The 20,548-nt window shown below is 39.3% G+C and overlaps 1 protein-coding gene and 1 pseudogene across 14 annotated transcripts in view; one reads left to right on the forward strand and one right to left on the reverse strand.

The window, feature by feature from the left end:
• Positions 1–20,548, forward strand: part of NCOR1 (nuclear receptor corepressor 1) — a 161,978-nt gene that overhangs the window by 47,914 nt on the left and 93,516 nt on the right. For 9 of the 14 annotated variants that reach the window (XM_030296172.1, XM_030296182.1, XM_030296177.1 and 6 more), the window contains exons 5-9: positions 881–1,063; positions 11,340–11,453; positions 16,993–17,049; positions 18,071–18,123; positions 18,457–18,483. In XM_030296172.1, the coding sequence (XP_030152032.1) occupies positions 881–1,063; positions 11,340–11,453; positions 16,993–17,049; positions 18,071–18,123; positions 18,457–18,483 (434 nt within the window). The remainder of the gene's footprint in view (positions 1–880; positions 1,064–11,339; positions 11,454–16,992; positions 17,050–18,070; positions 18,124–18,456; positions 18,484–20,548) is intronic. The other 5 variants (XM_030296175.1, XM_030296176.1, XM_030296186.1 and 2 more) reach the window with 1 other exon arrangement.
• Positions 4,470–5,233, reverse strand: LOC115500529 (annotated as a pseudogene).

The following is a 20,548-nucleotide window of genomic DNA, read 5'->3' on the forward strand; positions in this document are numbered from 1 at the left end:
ACACTTCATCTCAGCTCAGATCTTGATCTCAGGGTAGTGAGTTCAAGCCCCTCGTTGGGCTCCATGCTGGGCACAGAGTCTACTTAAAAAACAAAAATTCATCTGCTTTACAGTATTGCTTATATCTTCACCTTAGACTGGAGATTAATAGCCTGTGTGTGTGTGTGTGTGTGTGTGTGTGTGTGTTGACAAGGTGGTTGGTTTTGGGTGGAGGGCTTTCATTCTGATTGGAGGTGGAATGGAATGACATATTTGGCTTAATCGAGGTTATGTGCGCTGTAGCATGGGCAGATTTACCTGCCCTTTATAAAGGCAGGCCTAGGTGATAGCAACAAGAAAAGTGCTAGGTCATTTCTCTGACTTCCATACCTGATTATTTGCCCTTGGAAAGTCTGAGAAGTTTTTGTTAGGAACTCTTGGCCGTATCATAGCTGTTAAGCTGGGTGCACACACAGCTTTTGCATGGAGTTTATGACTTTTCCAGCCTACAAGTTCAGACCTTTTGAAGAACCATCATAAGAAAATGGTTAAGAAACGGTATCTTCCTTTTTCATGATTGCATTACTGTTTCCCCAGATATTCTCTACAGTCTCGGTATTGTGACATTCAAGGCTATTCAGCCTTTTAGCCACCTCATTCTAAATAGCTTTTAGGATATTCAGAATAGTGAATGATATGTGTAGACCGTGATGTATAAACGTCAGTGGAGTGGAGTGTGTGTGTGTGCATGTATGAAAATTGCTCCTGTAGGACACCAGCTAGAGAAATAGGATTTATGATTCTGCTGTGTCTTAAAATAGACTTGTTCAGCTAAGAGAATCTTGATGTTAATATTGGCTATTAGTGAGGAATAAATTGTTCTTGACTTTCTTCTTTAAAGGATCCAGCATTTGGAGGCAAACATGAAGCTCCATCCTCTCCAATCTCTGGGCAACCTTGTGGAGATGATCAGAATGCTTCACCTTCAAAACTTTCAAAGGAAGAGTTAATACAGAGTATGGATCGTGTAGACAGAGAAATTGCAAAAGTAGAACAGCAGATCCTCAAACTGAAGAAGAAACAAGTAAGTGTTTGATTTTACTGATATTTTATCGATATTCTAAGAACATATGTTTGTCTTTCTAAAGAAGATAATGCTGACTTTTCCATAGTTTTCAACTTTATATGAGTGGAATCAAGCCTGTATACTCTTTGACTTGCCTTTTTTTTTTCTTTTTAAATTTTTTTTTCAACATTTATTTTATTTTTTGGGACAGAGAGAGACAGAGCATGAACGGGGGAGGGGCAGAGAGAGAGGGAGACACAGAATCGGAAGCAGGCTCCAGGTTCTGAGCCATCAGCCCAGAGCCCGACGCGGGGCTCGAACTCACGGACCGCGAGATCGTGACCTGGCTGAAGTCGGACGCTTAACCAACTGCGCCACCCAGGCGCCCCTCTTTTTCTTTTTTTTTTTTTTTGCTTTTATGTTTCCTGAGTTGCATCCATTCGTGTTCCCTGCTGTATTGTCTGACCGTGTGATTCCAGATAGCAAAACTTGTTTGTCCATTCTATTTTGGATCTTATTGGATGGGTTGTTCCTAGATTGTTGCTACTTCAGTGCAGTGGTGCTGTGTTTTTGGTTCACGTGTGAATAGATTTTCATGGGCACGTGCCCAGGAATGGCATTGCTTGACTCCAGAGTATGCGCTTCTCTGAGCGTGTGTTAGATGATACCGAACGTGCGAAAATGGCAGTGCTGTTGGCAACATGTACAGGTTCAGTTTGTGCAAATGCTTGTCCTCACCTGATGAGTTTTTTGCAGTTGGATGTGAAATAGTTCTCTCTGAGGTTTTAATTTGAATGTCCTTGTTTAGGTATGAGAGCTGATTTTCATTTGTTCATGGGTTATTGGTGTTCCTTATGCGGATTGTTATTTTGTCATTTTTTTTTCTTTTTTTATTTAAAAAAAAATTTTTTTTTTTAACGCTTATTTACTTTTGAGACAGAGAGAGACAGAGCGTGAATGGGGGAGGGGCAGAGAGAGAGGGAGACAGAATCCGAAGCAGGCTCCAGGCTCTGAGCTATCAGCGCAAAGCCTGACGTGGGGCTCGAACTCACGGACCGTGAGATCATGACCTGAGCCGAAGTCGGATGCTTAACCGACTGAGCCACCCAGGCACCCCTTTGTCATTTTCTTAATTGTAGTATTTCCTAAAGTGTCTTGTCAGTTAATGCCTATGGCAGCTATGTCCTCATTTGTGGGTTGTCATTTTGCTTTTTGGGGAAGGGAGGATGGAGGTTTTTGTATGTTTGTTTGTTTTTTGTTTTTTTTTTTTGATACTGAAATTAAAAAAATTCACATAGCAGAATATTCATCCTTTGAAAGTATACAGTCTGTTGGCTTCTAATGTATTCATAAAGTTGTGCAGCTATCACCACTGTATAATTCCAGAGCATTCTTATCCCTTCAAGAAGAAACCACATATCTGTTAGCAGTTACCCTCTATTTCCCCCTCTCGCTGACCCCTGGCAACCACTAATCTGTTGTCTATATGGATTTTTATCTGGACATTTTGGGTAAATAGAATCCTATAACATGTGTGACATTTTTTGTCTTGCTGCTTTCATTTAGCATGTTTTCAGGATTCATCCATGTTCTGTCTTGTATCAATACTTCATTCCTTTTTATGGCTGACTAAAAACTCCATTTCGTGGAGATACAATGTATTGTTGATTCATTCATCAGGTGGTGGACTTTTGGGTTGTGTTCACATTTTGGCTGTTTTTGGCTATTATGAGTGCTGCTGCTGTGACATTCATGTACACGTTTTTGTGTCAACATATATTTTTCTGTTCTCTTGGATATATACCCAGGAGGGAAATTGCTGGGTCCTTTGGTAAATCTGTGTTTAAATTTTTGAGGAACTGTGAGGATGTTTTCCGAAGTGGCTGCACCATTTTACATCCCCCCAGCAGTCTTTGAGGGATGGTTACACTTGCTCTACTTCCTTGGTAACACTTTTTTTTTTTTTTTTAACATTTATTCATTTTTGAGAGTGAGAGAAACAGAGCATGAGGGAGGGAGGGGCAGAAAGAGAGGGAGACTCAGAATCCGAAGCAGGCTCCAGGCCCTGAGCTGTCAGCACAGAGCCTGACGCGGGGCTTGAACTCACGGACCGCAAAATCATGACCTGAGCTGAAGTCCGATCCCCAACCGATGGAGCCACCCAGGCACCCCTACACTTTTATTTATTTACTTATTAATTATTTTAACGTTTATTTATTTCTGAGACAGAGAGAGACAGAGCATGAATGGGGGAGGGGCAGAGAGAGCAGGCACCCCTACACTTTTATTTATTTATTTATTTATTTATTTATTTATTTATTTATTATTTTAACGTTTATTTCTGAGACAGAGAGACAGAGCATGAATGGGGGAGGGGCAGAGAGAGAGGGAGACCCAGAATCTGAAACAGGTAACAGGCTCTGAGCTGTCTGCACAGAGCCTGACGCGGGGCCCGAACCCACGGACCGCGAGATCATGACCTGAGCCGAAGTTGGACGCTCAACTGACTGAGTCACCCAGGCGCGCCTACACTTTTTTTTTTTTTTTTTTTTTTTTTTTTAAAATTTTTTTTCAACGTTTATTTATTTTGGGACAGAGAGAGACAGAGCATGAACGGGGGAGGGGCAGAGAGAGAGGGAGACACAGAATGGGAAACAGGCTCCAGGCTCTGAGCCATCAGCCCAGAGCCCGACGCGGGGCTCGAACTCACAGACCGCGAGATCGTGACCTGGCTGAAGTCGGACGCTTAACCGACTGCGCCACCCAGGCGCCCCTTTTTTTTTTTTTTTTTTAAATAGCCATCCTAGTAAATGTGAAGTGGTATCTCCTTATGGTTTTGATTTTAATTTCCTTAATGATTAATGGCAAATGCCCTTTCATGTGCTTGTTGGCCTTTTTGTGTATTTTCTTTAGAGAACCATCCAGATTCTTTCCCCATTTTTCAGTTGGGTTGCCTTTTTATGGTTGAGTTATAACAGTTCCTTACTCTGGATACGCAGATACGTGATTTGCAGATTATTTTCTCTCATTCTGTGAATTGTCTTTTCACTTTGCTGTTAGTGTCCTTTGGTGTAAAAAAAGGCATTCCCCCCCCCCCCTTACTTGACTCATTTAAGTATTTATTGAGCAGCTAGGGAGATACGAAAGGTGATTAAAACATGGTCAAAGAGCGGAGTCAAATGCACAAGTCCCAGAAAGCAAAGTATAAGGTTCATTGGATCACAGCAGTCAGATGAAAGTGCTTTGGGAAATCAGGAGGGAGATTGCTTCCAGCCTGGAAGGGGGGTGTGGGTGGGTGGCAAACTGGGAATGGGGATTGAAATTAAAATAGAAAACTTTCGTCTAGATTGTTGATTCTCAGTAGAGACTATATTTGTCTCTCTTTTTCCTCTCCCCATCTTTGGGCTTAATTTACCAAGACCATTCAGCAAGCTTTTTCTAGACTTGCTTGCATTTTTGCTTTAATGTCTTCTGCAGAAATAGATCCTTTTGCTGTTTTAAGACTTTTTTCCTCCTCCTTTTTTTTTTTTTTTTAAAGGATTCATGACCTTTTGATCTTGGTGTTAATGATTTTGAGTCTTTTCTATCCCGGTTTGATAGTTTGGGGCCTTTTAGGCTGGAGTATTGAGTATAGATTTCTTCACTGGAGCTTTTTCCTCAGCCTCCTCATCCTCATCAGCCAGTTTCACTTTTTCTTCTGTGGAAACTTGGCTGTGACGTACAGGGGCAGATCGCTTTCCAGATATGCTTAGGAGTTTCACACTTTCATCCTCCACAGCTCCGAGGTGCTGTCCACATGTGCAGGCCCTGAACTACATTTAGATCACAGGTGGTGGTATTTCAAAGCCCCCAAGGGAAAAACCATTGGCTGTACAGATGTTTCCAAGTTGCAGTGTTACTTCAATTGAACTGCCTTCATAATTCATTGCTGCTGCTTCAACAATGTGCAATTAATCTTTTGCATCGGCCCCCAAACTGACCATTCTTAAAGGTAGTTGGTGCTCATTCTCATCATAATCCATTTTAAAGTGATAATCTTTGGCCTTTGTTGGCCTCACAACTGAAAAGATATTTCTGGGGCCTCACGGGGTTCGTGTCTCTGTCCACTGAATCTTCTGTGGGGTGGGAATCTTGTGTGGGAGAGGGGGCAGCCAGAGGTAAATGACTCCTGTTCCAGAGAACAGCCATGGAGGACTGAATCACACTAGGCCAAAAGTTTTTATTTTTTTATTTTTATTTATTTTTTAAAATATTTTATTTATTTTTAAGACAGAGAGAGACAGAGCATGAGTGGGCAGAGAGAGAGGGAGACACAGAATCTGAGACAGGCTCCAGGCTCCGAGCTGTCAGCACATAGCCTGATGCGGGGCTTGAACTCACAAACTGCGAGATCATGACCTGAGCCGAAGTCGGACGCTCAACCGACTGAGCCACCCAGGCGCCCCCAAAAGTTTTTAATTGTGAGGAAGCCCGGTTTATTTTTTCTTTCATTACTTGAGCTTTTGTTGTCCTGTCCAGGAAACTGATGCATAATCTAAGGTCCCACGAGGATTTATTCCTATACTTTCTTCTCTAAATTTTATTGTTTTAACTCTGATATTTAGGTCTTTGAGCCTAATTGTGTTTTTGGTGAACAGAATTTGTTTATATTTTATATGAGACTACCCTGGGATCATTAAAATAGTTGACTAGTTGTCTTTTACAAATCTTCATAGTTTTGCTTTTTACATTATTCTTAATCCACCAAAAATTGACTTTTTTATGTCTGTCTCAAGGTAGGGGGTCACATCTATTCTGTTATCTATGGATAATTGCAAAGTTCGTCCTTTCCCAACTGCCCTGCCATTTTACCTCTATTATAATTCAAGTTTACATCTATATATGTGTTGATTTCTGGGTTTTGAAAATTCTTATTTATTGCCCTCTTCGTGGTATTCATGCAGAAATACAATATATATTCTCCTAACTACTAGAGCTTTATAATAACTCTTTTTTTTCCAGTGAGGTAAGCCCTACTTCTAACGGCATGTTTTAGCTATTTTAAATTTTTTACAATCTTCATGTAACTTTTAGAATCACACGTTTTGGTTCTCCAAAACATCTTTTTGGAATTTTCATTGGAATCATATGGAATACAGAGATCAATTTGGGAAGGATGAAATCTTTATGACATTGAGTCTTCCAATCCATGAACATGGTGTATCCATTTATTTAGGATGTCTTTCATGTTTTGTTACTTTCTGTCCATAAACAATCTATATGCCTTGCATTTAATTAAACTCTAGGCACTTTATATTTTTGATGCTCTTATTAATAATATATTTTTTAAATTACATTTTTTGTTGCCTTTGACATTTTTATATAGACCAGAAGTCTTCCTAAATTATCCTTTTATTGCTGATTTCTTATTTGTAGATTCTTCATATCAATAGTTAACAACAGCAGTAGCAACACAGTTTTGTTTCTCCTTTCCAGTCCTTAAACCTTTTTCTTAATCAAAAAAAATTTTTTTAAGTTTATTTTTGAGAGAGAGAGCAAGAGAGAGCCTGTGTGTGTGTGCGCGCGCGCAAGCAGAGGAGGGGCAGAGAGAGGGGGACAGAGGATCCAAAGTGGGCTGTGCACTGACAGTAAAGAGCCTGATGGCGGGGCTTGAGCTCACAATCTGTGCCATCATGACCTGAACTGAGGTTGGATGCTTAACCAACTGAGCCACCCAGGTGCCCCTTTTCCTTACTTTTCTATTGCTTTATCGCTCTGGTTAGGACTACAATACAGAGGCGAAAGTGGTTATTCTTGTTCTTTTCTACTTTTAGAAGAATACCTTTACTTTTTGCCGCTGATTTTGATGTCAGTTTTTTTAGACATCTTTCATCAGGTTGGGAAATAACCGTTGGATTCTAGTGTGCTAAGAGTTAAAGAAAAATAATTTTTTTTTTTTTTAATTTTTTTTTTCAACGTTTTTATTTATTTTTGGGACAGAGAGAGACAGAGCATGAACGGGGGAGGGGCAGAGAGAGAGGGAGACACAGAATCGGAAACAGGCTCCAGGCTCCGAGCCATCAGCCCAGAGCCTGACGCGGGGCTCGAACTCACGGACCGCGAGATCGTGACCTGGCTAAAGTCGGACGCTTAACCGACTGCGCCACCCAGGCGCCCCGAAAAATAATTTTTTTTAATGTTTGTTTTTGAGAGAGAGAGCACGAGCAGGGGAGGGGCAGAGAGAGAGGGAGACACAGAACCTGAAACAGGCTCCAGGCTCTGAGTTGTCAGCACAGAGCCCGACGTGGGGCTCGAACTCATGAACTGTGAGATTATGACCTGAGCTGAAGTTGGACCCTTAACTGATGGAGCCACCCAGGCGCCCTAGTGTGCTAAGAGTTTTAAATGATGAAGGAATGCTGAATTTTATCAGATACTTTTTTTCCTTTAAGTTTGTTTATTTTGAGACAGAGACAGCACGAGCAGGGGAGAGGCAGGAAGAGAGGGAGAGAGAGAATCCCAAAGCAGACTGCGCTGTCAGCACAGAGCCCGACACGGGGCTTGAATCCACGAACCATGAGATTGTGACCTGAGCCGAAGTCGGACACTTAACTGACTGAGCCACCTGGGCACCCCTAAAGTTATTTATCTACTAAAGTTTATTATTCTTAGAGAGGCAGAGAGAATGCCAGTGGGGAGGGGCAGAGAGAGAGGAAGAATCTAAGTAGGCTCTGCACTGTCAGCACAGAGCCCGTGTGGGGCTTGAACTCATGAAACCGTGAGATCATGACCTGAGCTGAAAGCAAGAGCTGGACACTTAACCAACTGAGCCATTCAGGTGCCCCCCAGTTCTCAGTTTTTATCCTGTGTAGTTTTAGTCTCTTATTTTAGGCTTATACAAGTTTATGGTTGTTGTTTTCCTGGTCAGTGAAACCTTTTATTGTAAGGCAATGGCATTCTATCTCTTGTAATGCTTTTTACCATAAAATTTGTTCTGCCTGGTATTGACATAATTAGATCAGCATTCTTTTGGTTGATATTAGTTTGTCTTGTTTCTTCCCTTTACTTTCTGTGCTTTAAGGTATAGCTCTTATATATGTATATAGCTGGGTTTTGTTTTCTATCTATTCTGACAACCTGTCTTTCCACAGGATAATTTACTTCTTTTAACCTGATTACGATGATTGGTAATATCTCAGTTGTTTTTATTATATACTGTTGTCCTGTCTTTTTTATGGTTTCTTGTTTGTTTTTTTCTAATCCTTATCTTGGATTGATTATTTGTCTTACTACATTTTCTTCTACCCCTCTAGTTTGTATTTCATACACTATTTTATATTGTTTATAATGGCTCCCCTCAAACTTACCAGCCTATTTAACTTGAAGCCTAAAATTAAATTAGTATCTTAATCATACTCGAGAAGCAAGGGGACATAGAACTTCTCGAGTCCTTTCTCTTTTCTCCCAGCTTTTATGATACTTTTGCCATTTTTTTCTAGTTCTTCCTTGTTTTATTTCAAGCACCAGAGACATTATTTTATACAGTCAGTGTTCATTTAGGTTTACCCACTTGTCTGTCATCTTATTTGCTCATCATTCCTTCTTGCAAGACAGATCTTCCTTGTGGGGTTGTGTGTTTCTGCTTGAAGAACATCCTGCAGAATTTCCTTTAGTGAGGATCCATTAGTTGGCAGATTTAGTATTTAGTTGTGGAGACCTAAATGTCTTTTATTTATGCCATTTATTGAAAGGTGTTTTTATTTGGTATTTGGTTCTTTTGTACCAGCACACTGTCTTCTGGCTTCCACTGTTAAGACATTGGCCCTTGGTCTAATTTTTATTCTTTTGTGGAGAGTGTGCATCTTTTCTCCGGCTGCCTTTAATATCTTTGTGTGCTGTTGTTTTTATTATGATGTATTAGGAGTGGGTTTTTGCTTGTATTTTATTTATTTATTTATTTATGTTTTGGGGGGGGGCAGGTGAGAGAGTGGGCAAGAGAGAGAATCTTAAGCAGGCTCCACACCCAGTGTGGAGCTGTAACACAGGGCTAGATCTCATGACCAACTGTGAGATCATGACTTGAGCCGAAATCAAGAGCCAGATGCTTAACCTACTGTCCAGCTTAAGATTCATTGGGCTTCTTGAATGTGTTAGTTTTTAATCCGTTCTGGAAAATTCTAAGCCATGATCTTTTTTTTTTTTTTTTTTTAAACAAAATCCTTTCCTGTGGTTTCTTTGTTCTCTTCTCAAATTCCTGTTAGATACAACATCTTTTCACTCTTGTGTTCTATGTCTTTTTATTGTTTTTTCTTTCCCAGTTGGTTGCTTCTTTGGGCTTCCCTGTGGGCAGTTTCTTCACTTCTGTTTTTCAGTTTGCATTTCTCTTTTCAGTTATATCTAATCTGTCAAATATATCTTTAGTTTCATTAATTTTTGTTGTTGTTGTTGTTGGAATTTCTTTTAGGCTAATTTTTAAATCTCATGTAAAAAAGATTACCTTGCTTTAAAACAATGTTAAACAGTCTTCTTTATTGAGTCCTATTAAATTTATAATAATGTGTCTGACAGTTCTTTTAAGTCTTAGTGGGTCTGATTCTGCTGGGTTGGTCTTATCTGGTCTTTTCTTTAGTTTGTTCACTTGTAAAATTGCAATAATACAGTTAACAACACCAGCTACCTTATGTGATGGTTGTATGAGTTGTGATCATGAATATATTGTTTAATGTGGCATATAGTAAATGCTCAATGATGTGTAACCCATTATCATAATTAAAAAATATATTGCATGACCATTATGAGATGTATAGGAACTACAAATTTTATTGAGAAATGTAAAGAAACATAACATAGATGCATAGAAACACAGTGTTAATAATGTTAATAATGTTAATACCATTAATACACAAAATTGTATGTGTTTTATACAGTTCAACAAAAATTCAACTAAATCTGTTAAATTTGCAAAATTATTATAAACCTCTTGTATGAAAGAACAAAGTAAGTGAGAAAAAGTTTATATTTTTTGTTTCATTTGTTTTTAGTCTTCCTGTTACAATGGTTTTGTCCTGGGGCTACTTCAGTACTCAGAACAAAATGGGATTTCTGGAAGTTGGTTTTTTCCTTTCTCCACACCTACTTAACAGGGACCCTCAAAGAAGGCTTCTGAGCAAAGCCAAGAAAGAATGGTTGAGGAACTTAACCCCATAAACATGATCTCACAACTCCAGATATCTGTCTTTTACTTACAAAGATAGCAGCTTGCAGAAGTACTTTGAATTCCAAGGTGGAAGTGGTCCTTGAAGCTTGTCTCTTGGAGGAATTTTATCCTTAGGTTGGGTGTGATCTGACCTAATTGACTAGGAGTCTTGATCTGTCTTCGTAGCACAGTTAAAATTTTCCTCTAGGTTTTAGTAGACATAACATCTTCACCCAATGTCTTTTCTGTCGTCTTAGCCAGTAAACTTATATTCACAAGACTAATCCTAGAGCATTTACTAGGTGTCAGGCCCTGGCTTAAGTGCTGAAAAATAAAAAGCAGTGAACCAAGCAAAGTCTCTGCTTGCTTCAGTAATAATTGTAGGTAATATTTATTGACTATTTATAGTTGTAATGTGCTTGATATATATTGAGTTATTTAATTTTCTCCAAAGTCTACCTGATAGATAGGGTTAACGTTTCTACTTTACATATGAGTGGCTTATATATTTGTTCAGGATTGAAGAAGTTGAGACCTAGAAAGGACCCTAGGATCACAATGCTCGTAAGAGTTGACCCGAAGACTCAAACTCAGGCAGAGTAATGCAGATAGCTTTCTGTTTTGTAACCGTACCCAAACTTGTAGTTTTGCCAGGGCCTCTCGGCTACAAAATACAAAGGCTGAGCATGGTCCTGTTCTGAGTTGAGGATTAATCTGTAAGTGCTGTGCGGCCCTACTCTTCCTGTCAGATGTTAGCGCACACTGTGGATCTGTAACACATAAAAGTGTTTTTTCCTGTGCTACAAAAGGTCATTGTGATGGAGGTATCTGGGGTAGCTTCATATGTTTAGTTTCTCTTGTTTTTTTTTTTTTGCTTTAAATTTATCAGAATTCAAATATACAAGGATTTCTCTAATCATTATGTTACTTAGTTCTTAGTCAAAATAAGTCTGATTGGATTTGTTAGAACCCTTGGGTCCACTAGACCCTAGTAGATTAAGAGGTTACCCTATAGATTCAGCAAAACATTGCTCAGTAGCATGTGTTATCTCTGGCGATTAATTACTGGTAGGGGTGACGTACATCAGATGCCTGATTCTTTCTTTCTGGGTCTCTTAGCAACAGCTCGAAGAAGAAGCAGCTAAGCCTCCTGAGCCTGAGAAGCCTGTGTCCCCTCCTCCCGTGGAGCAGAAACACCGCAGTATTGTCCAAATTATTTATGATGAGAATCGGGTAAGCTCCTGCCATTTCTTACGACACACAGGCCTTTAAAAGCACCTGACTGTGCCTTGTAACATTCTCATTGTGTTCTGTGGTAATGTTAATTGTCTTAAAACCTGATTTCTGTCATAATTTTTAATGTTCTTAAACTTTGACTAAAGCTTGATGTTTTTTCCTTACAGACCAAAAAAAAGTTGATTGCTGTGTCTTAAATTAATCTTTCACTTACATACTATATTGCATAAATGTTAATGAGAATATAATTTTATCAACTAAGTCTCTCTCCTATCATATAAAATTGGCAAGCAAGTTTATAGCACGTAATGCAAAACAAGGCATTATTCTGTAGTTTTTCACTTTATAAGGGACATTTGATGCCAAATACTGATACCATCCTATTAGAGATGGGTCATTGGATATGGAAATAATGTGCATTATCAGCTTTAGAATTGATAGCTGGGCTGTAGTTTGAATCTTAATAAAGTGTGAGGCCAGTGGCTTTTAGGTAGACTTTGCTATTTTAAAACAATTTTTTCTCTCATATTCATAATTAAAAGTATTCATTGATTTAGGGAAGCCAGGCCTCAATTCTGTGAGTAACTTTGTAATGTCAAAGTTAGTTTTGGGCTGGAATCCAGCCCAGAAAGCTAGCAGTTAAATGGAAATTGATTTCACCGTAATATAAAGCAAACTTTCCAACAGAGCTGCTTAACACTGGGCTTCCAGAAGTTCCCAGTCTAAAAAAGAATATGGTTTAAGTACTGCTGCAGAGAATCAGCTTGTGAGCTGAAGATGATCGATCATAAGGTAGAAGTTGAGATTGTTGTTTCAGTTGATTTACTTTGTAGTGAGTGGAGTCATCAGGGTCAGTACATTTTACACAGGCAGCCTACAACTTTATAATAGCCTGGGTCCTAAAGGAAATTGGCCTTCAGAAGGGCAACTGTGAATTGTTCCATACACATTTATGAGAATAATCTTAGCCTGAGCTATTCATGTATGTGTGTGTATTAGATAGGTACCTGAAAGTCATCAAATATATAAAACTTAGGATAATGGTAAGTGTCACAGGCAGGTAAAAACATGGCAATTTATATTATTTTCTTGGGTGAGTGCAAAATTAGTCCAATTTATTGAATGGACAGAGCAATCTCATTGAAGATCTATTTGAATATCTATTCAAAAGGGATGAATGGCAGTAAATGAAGTGAGTGACGAGAGCGGCCTTGTCTTTTGACGAAAGGGGCAGTGACTCTGGTCAGGCAGAGATGTGGCCCAAGGTTGACAGGTGCTCCCTTGTTTAAGGAAAGCTGAGAAGATGGAGTTTTATGTGGAATCCCCTGCTTTTTCAAAAATACTCTGCGGAAGAATAAAACACTTTTGTGGACTGATGGGCTTCATGGCCACTTTATGACCTCAGAGATAAAGTAAATAGGGATTGGAGCTAACAGTGGAAGAGAATCTTGGAAAATAAAATGTTGACTTCTTAGTGTGAGTCAGTTTTCAAAGAAGTTGAATTCAGTGATTTTTTTTTTTAATTAAAAAAATTTTTTTTAATGTTTATTTATTTTTGACAGAGACAGAGCATGAGTGGGGGAGGGGCAGAGAGAGAGAGGGAGACACAGTCCGAAGCGGGCGCCGGGCTCTGAGCTGCACAGAGCCCGACGCGGGGCTCGAACTCCCAGACCGCGAGATCATGACCTGATCCGAAGTTGGACGCTCGACCAACTGAGCCACCCAGGCGCCCCCAGTGAATATTTTTTAATTGATTGAATTTCTTTTTTTTTTTAAATTTTTTTTTCAACGTTTTTTATTTTTATTTTTGGGACAGAGAGAGACAGTGTGTGTATATATATACACTTTGATTACTTTGTGCAGTAAGTGTTTCTTGGTGCCCAGGGACAAAGCTGAAAACTTTCAGACCTCTTCTTTCCCCTGTAGCACGTGTGTATTCAGATTCGTTGTGCATTGTCTGAAGAATAGAAGAACGACCAAACTTCTTGAGATCTTGGTATTAGACTCGTGGTGAAGGTTCTTTTTCACTCATAGTAACTGTGGAAATCCTCTTTTTACAAATCTCTTCTTTCTGATTGCCCTGCTACTAGTCTGCAGCCGTGGTGGATTTGGAACAGAGGTTCCTGGAGGGGAAGCCACGAGAGCGCGACTGGGCTCGGAGCCCAGGCTTTCTCACTGCTGCCTCGCCATGCTGCCTTGTGTAAGGCCTTTGCGGCTTTTTTAGCTTTCTTTAATGAATGACCTTATCTGTTTTGACACCGGAGGAAAGGAGAAATGGGTGAAGGCAAGGAGACATTTCTCTCTTGTTCCTTTTGTGGCAGCAGTCTACACTGGGAATTAAGCCTAATGTGGCTTAAGAGATGGGGGCCATTATCTTGTATTAGGCCTCTTTGTTTTCTTTAGAAAGTTAGTGGGAGGGGGGCACCTGGGTGGCTCAGTCGGTTAAGGGTCCAACTTCAGCTCAGGTCATGATCTCATGGTTCGTGGCTTCGAGCCCTGCATTGGGCTGTGTGCTGACAGCTCAAAGCCTGGAGCCTGCTTCAGATTCTGTGTCTCCTTCTTTCTCTCTGCCCCTCCCTTGCTTGCACTCTGTTTTTCTCTCAAAGTTAAATATTTAAAAAAAAAAAAAAAAAAGTTACTGGGAGGAAGAAAACTACCCAAAAGTGACTGTTTAATTTGAAAATTGGTTTCCTGAGAGAAAAATTGTCTTGCATCATATTTAAACTTTAGACCGAGATTTATTTAGTCTCTAAACCGACTCTTCTCCTGGGCTGTTTTTAACAGTTCAATTTGCTGTTACCCTCCCCAGTTGTAGGATCCGAAAATATTTACAAATGCTCTAATTTCAGAATTACAATACATACAGAGAAGGGGATGCATGGAGTATAGTTCTCAGAAACAGCCCGGTTATATTTTGTTTGCGTGACTTGCAAGTTCAAGTGACAACAGATGAAAGAAAGAGATCGAAAGCAGAAAGTATACTCCGTGCCAGCAACCTCTAGTCACCTAGGCCTGTGTCCTGGGAAGTCTCTGTTTCCCTCTCTTGGCCACGCAGTAGGTTTGGTTAACTAACGAGGAGCATCATCCCCTCCTCCTAAATCGTGGTCTCCCTCCTCCTTTGGCAATAGCTTATTTGAGCCCTCATCACTCACACAAATGGTGACTTTTCCTTCCTTCAGTCTTTTTTCTTTCTAACCAGTTCTTCATATTTGAGTCCTCTTACATGATTCTCGAAATAAAACCTTTTGATTATTTCCCACCCTCTGCAGAATAGCCCAGACTTTTTATCAGTGCCAACATGCCTGCCTGCCTGCCTGCCTGCCTGGCCGTTGGCCCGGTCCTCCCTTCTTAAAGCTGTCCTACCAGAATAGCTTTGAAAGTTCCATTGAAGTGTCAGTACCTTTATCCCAGGATGTTGCCTCTGCCTTCGGGCATCCCAGTGTCTTGTCTTTCTCGTCTGTTGAGTGCGCTCGTGCTTCAAGACCCTGGCTCAAGTATCATTTTCCCTATGAAGATTTTCAGGACCTCTTATCCTCCTCCTTTTTGTTGTTTTCTTGGTACCTAGCAAACACCTGGCATACAGAACGTATCAACATGTTTGAAGAATTAAGTACTTCTGTCTATAGACTTAGACTAAAAATTACAGTATGGAAATGTGAGGGTTTTCAATTAAAATGTTGGTCTGCCAGACTTGATAGGTTAATATGTTCTTAGCAATTAAGCCAACGTGAAGTCAAATATTTAATAAAACTTCGCAAAACTTAAATCTTGGGTTGCAAACATCTTAAATACCAGCTTTTAAAATTAGCTCTGGAAAGGTGAGTGCCAGATAGGGTACTAGTATTTGCCAGAATGTCGCTCTGTGTCTTTTGTGTGTGGTTCCACTTAGCCTGCCCGTTCTGGGTATGGACTAACAACACACAGCCCCTTGAGGGAGCGAAGTGAAGGCACTCCTGGCTGGCTCCGTCAGTAGAGTATGTGGCCCTTGATCTCGGGGTTGTGAGTTTGAGCCCCATGTTAGGTGTAGAGATTACTAAAAATAAATTAATAAACTTAAAAAAAAAAGCAAATTTAAAAACGGGTGAGTGTTGGGTCTGGAGAAGGTTAGTTGCGGGTGCAAGTAAATTTCCAAGTTTATCATCTATGATGATGTTCTTTGCATGCTATTTAATATATGCCTAAAGCTAATAAATTTGAATTTCGTGATAATTACATTTTGACTTCTTGAGTTAGTTACCTTAGGACAGTGATTTGTTCTCAACTGGAGGCTGTTTTGGTTGTTAGAGCTTGGAGGATAGACAGAGTGCTACTGGCATCTAGTGGGATACTGCTAAATATCCCACAATGCCTAGGCACAGTCCCCAGCACACGCATCTGGCCCAAATAGTGCCAAGATTGACAAATCCTGCCTTAAAACTATCTATAGAAGTACGATCTGCTGTGCAAATTTAATGGAGTTTTATAGTTTTATATTTGACATTATTGATATATTTATTTTTCATCTTAATAACCTTTCAGTTTCCTGGAGTTTGGAAAGTGCATGACACTGTTTTGTGCTTCCTGCACTAGTTGTTTTCACATAACATATATGAAATAAATACTTGATTTTGATTGATAAATGAGATGAAAAGGAGAATGTTTATCTTAAGGAAACATCTTTCTACTTGGGGAATACTGATGAATATCCATTCCCACTTGTGTGCCCCATCAGAAACCCTGCAGAGTCTCCCAGCAGCAAATACATTGAGGTGGGGGTCTGTGCAGCCGACAGGGAGCCATTGTTAGCAGCTGGAATATGTTGGCTGAGAACCATTGACATGTTTGGTAGTCCTACAATTCCAGTTTTAACATCTTCAGCATCGAATTTGTTATATTTCATTTGTCCATTCAAGGATGATTTCTATTAGATGGCACATCGGCCTAGATCATTTTACTTTTGAAAGTGGACTGTAAAAAAAATGCATAATTCAAAAAAATATGTAATTCAGCATTTATTTACTACTGAACACTTGCGTAATTCAAACCAGTTGTTTCCTCTGTTCAGTTATTACCAAGGTTTTCTTGTAACTAGAATATAAGCTCATAGTAAGCTTTTCTTCCAAGAGATCAATTTGGCTAACATCAGTAAAGACTGGTGACTTTATGGTATTTTATGTTTTAAAATTTTTATTCATGACAGTCCGAGTCGAAGTGTTGAGGGGCTCATTTCTAGTAGTGGATCTGTGTCCCTTCTGCCTAGAACCTTGAGATCTGTTTGCTGTTAAGAACTTAACGAGTCTTCAGGTATTACTTTGAGTACAAATGTGAAGTACTGACTGAATTTTGTGAGGAAGCTATGAAAATGAAAGAGGATATTTCAGCCAATCACGTGACAAGAATATTTGGAAATATAGAAAAGTTCAACTCTAGAGTAGTCTCAGAGATAAAGTAAATAGGGATTGGAGCTAACAGTGGAAAATACTAAATTGGTAGTGATTTTGCACCCAGGTAATACAATTTTTTTAATTGTATAATATAATGATGTCTTTATCTGTAGAAAAAAGCAGAAGAGGCTCATAAAATATTTGAAGGTCTTGGCCCAAAAGTGGAACTGGTAAGTAAGAGATTTCTTTTTCTTTTTTTCTTTTTTTTTTTAATTTTTTTTTCAACATTTATTTATTTTTGGGACAGAGAGAGACAGAGCATGAACGGGGGAGGGGCAGAGAGAGAGGGAGACACAGAATCTGAAACAGGCTCCAGGCTCTGAGCCATCAGCCCAGAGCCTGACGCGGGGCTCGAACTCACGGACCGCGAGATCACGACCTGGCTGAAGTCGGACGCTTAACCGACTGCGCCACCCAGGCGCCCCTTTTCTTTTTTTTTTTTAATGTTTGTTTATTTTTGAGAGAGAGAGAGTGAGAGAGCAAGCATGAATGAGGGAAGGGCAGAGAGAGAGGGAGACACAGAATCTGAAGCAGGCTTCAGGCTCTGAACTGTCAGCACAGACGCCAATGTGGGGTTTGAGCTCAAGAACCTCGAGATTATGACCTGAGCCGGAGTCGGATGCCTAACCAACTGAGCCCCGCCCCTGGCACCCCAAGAAATTTCTTTTTTCACATTGAGTGTTTTTTTTGTAATTTTTCTTGAGATAAGATGGAATATAGTCTGTCTACTTTGGAATGAGGGGGATGTGGCTGGGCAGTATGTTGAAAATAACGCCATACAAACTTGGTTACCTTTGCAGAAGTATTATCCTGGGTTTTTTTTTTTTTTTTTTTCTCCCTGAGGAGCCATTTAATCACGCCAGGTAAAGGCAGGAAGAAGTGAGAACAGAAATAGAAAGCTCTTTGGACCATATGTTCTTCTTTGCCTTTGAGATTAAAAATCTGTGAATAAATGTATTTCCTGTGGGCTACAGTGGATTTATAAACATTTTTACAGTAGTCCCATTAATAGGAGATAGGGTAAAGAGAATTGTTCAGGGAACCCGGAAGTCTGGAGGTTTTGGTAGGGCATGTGTTGTGTAGGCCCATGAGTACTTCACCTTGGATTGTGTTAAAATATAAGTTGTTTCTTTGTATTTTCATAGACATGTGTACAACACTTTATATGTAAATATTTGATTTATTTTATAGCCACTCTATAACCAGCCATCAGATACCAAGGTGTATCATGAGAACATCAAGACGTAAGTATTTATCATCTTTGGAGTTCTTCAGTTAAAGACCATATATTCTATAAAGAGATCATTTTTATGTTATCTGCTGACATATTATTATAATATAGTGTAGGTGTGTTTTAGATTTGTGTAATTTGCTGTCGTTTTACTATATGTTATCTTCCTCTGGCTTCTTGGGGGTTGGGGTAACAGCTTTGAGTTTCCGAGGCCAAAAAATGAAATAAATTATTGCATACAACTAGCTGGTTTTATGATCTGCTAGTAAAAAAGGTGAATACTTAACATTGAAATGGCTTACCTTGAGGCTTGAATTTTTTGCCTCCTGTTTTGTCTTTTTTTCAGTGGAGTACCTGCAAGGCGCATGATGAAGTAAGATAATGAAGCTTTTTCATTTAAGACTAGTGATGACACCGTCCCCCACCAAGCCACATCTGCCATTGCAAAGTAGAAGTGCCACGGATCATTTTATCATTATTCAAAATCCTATTCTAGGGAAATCCCTTCCATGACTCTTGCTAATGACGGTATTTGTAGACCCTTCTGCCATTTAATGTCCTGGTGCCTTGGAAGCGCTCTGTCACCTCACGTGGGTGAGGAGACTGCTCCACAATGTAGTTTGCTTAGCCTTGCTCATCCTAGATACCAGGCCTTTCTGGATGCAGATTCTGGAATAAGAGCATAAGTGAAAAGAAAACCTAATTTCTCGATCTGATTGAAGTAAGAGAGGAAGCTAGATAGGTATCTTTTTTTTTTTTTAATTATCATACTTTAAGAGAATTGAGGTGAATGATTCTTAGTTTATAACGAAAATGTGATATTTCTACTTTATGTTTTATTAAGAATAATAATCGGAACATTTTAATTATCTGCTAGTACAGTTACTGATGAGCACATTGCTATTTATATATCATCTCTATATTTTTTCTTTTAAAACCTTTCTTACTGAGAGTATGTGCAGTAGTTGACTACTTTGCAGAATTGGTGGCAAATATAATTTGCATGGTAGTATGCATGAAAAAAATTGAAATTTGAATACTTTTAACTTTTGTTAAGTAAGTGGTTTATAATGATAGTCATGTAACTTAGAATTTTTCTGTGAGATGCTACTGTGGTCTTGACCGCCCTTAGAAGTAGGTTTAGGCAAAACTCATAAAATATACCTTGTTTTGAAACTGTTTAGCTGTTTTAACATTTTTTGAAAGAAGAATAGCAGATAAAAATCTAGTTGGCTACCGTTAATGATATTTTTCCCCCCCACAAAGCTTCAGTTACGTTTGTGTTCTGTCTTTTCCCCGCTAGTATTAGCTGGAGAGCAGCTCTGTCTGATTTATTTCATGTTGTCTACACTGCCCCACTACAGTGCTTAGCACACTGTCCTGGGATGGGTTACTGACTGGCTGACTTCTTCACTTAAATCCTAGGAAACCTTTTAAATTATGTTTATTGATTGTCATGTGCTTTTGAGTAGCACATAATTAAAATGAGAGCAAACCGAGTTTATGGTAGCACTTCTGTACGTCAGCTTGGGAGATAATCGTTTACTCAGCTGCATGCATCCATATGAATCGTGTGGTACCTCTTCTCTCATCGCCGTCATTTGCTTTGTATGAAATAGCAAATATACCTTTTAATAATTCTTTTCATGTCTTGGCTACTTTCCCATATAGCCAGCTCCTGACTGTCCATGCTAATTTGAGTGGAGCCAGTGTCACTGTTAGTCCCGAGTGGCAGATAATCCAAAAAATTACTTCTACTTGCCTTGGCTTTGTATTTATATTTGAATAATCAGCTTGAAATCCTTTCTGGAAGTAGGTGGGGTATAACTATTTATATTTGAACCTGCATGTCATTGTTTTTGAAGATCGCAATGCTTCACATTTAAAAAGTGTAACTGTTTCATTAAGATGCAAGAGAAGTCTTCCTGTCTTGTGCCATTGCCCTCCATGACTTCTTAGAGTGGATTATATGTCATTTCTGTGACTGAAGGAAATCTTCTGTGTCAAGCAGAAGTCCCCTCTCTCTTTGTGGGTGTACGTTCTCCTAGAGGGGAGATCAGCACCATACCTGGGGCAGGGAGGTAACTTTAAAAGCTTCTCCTTCTCTTCTACCTCCCCTCCTCTAAGAGCGCACAAAGATGCTTAGATCACCAGAGATCTTAAGAAGAATCAGTAACTGTGTAATTATAACTTGAAAATGTTTGCCTTATACTTGGATGTCATAATTGAAAATGAACTATTTGTATAAAATCTTGCTGTAGAGTGGGAGGAATTTTAGTCAGTTCTAATTATTGCAAAAGTCTTATTTTGCAGGGTGAAAAAATTAAGATTAACTTTGATTACATCAGATATTCCTAAGTGATCTTTGCTTGTTTTTCAGTGTCTCTGAAAAAAAAAAAAAAAAGTGATGCATTATTAAGTTGTGCTTTTTCTTAATG

The sequence above is a fragment of the Lynx canadensis genome, chromosome E1 (genome assembly GCF_007474595.2).
Source record: "Lynx canadensis isolate LIC74 chromosome E1, mLynCan4.pri.v2, whole genome shotgun sequence".
NCBI classification, from domain to species: domain Eukaryota; kingdom Metazoa; phylum Chordata; class Mammalia; order Carnivora; family Felidae; genus Lynx; species Lynx canadensis.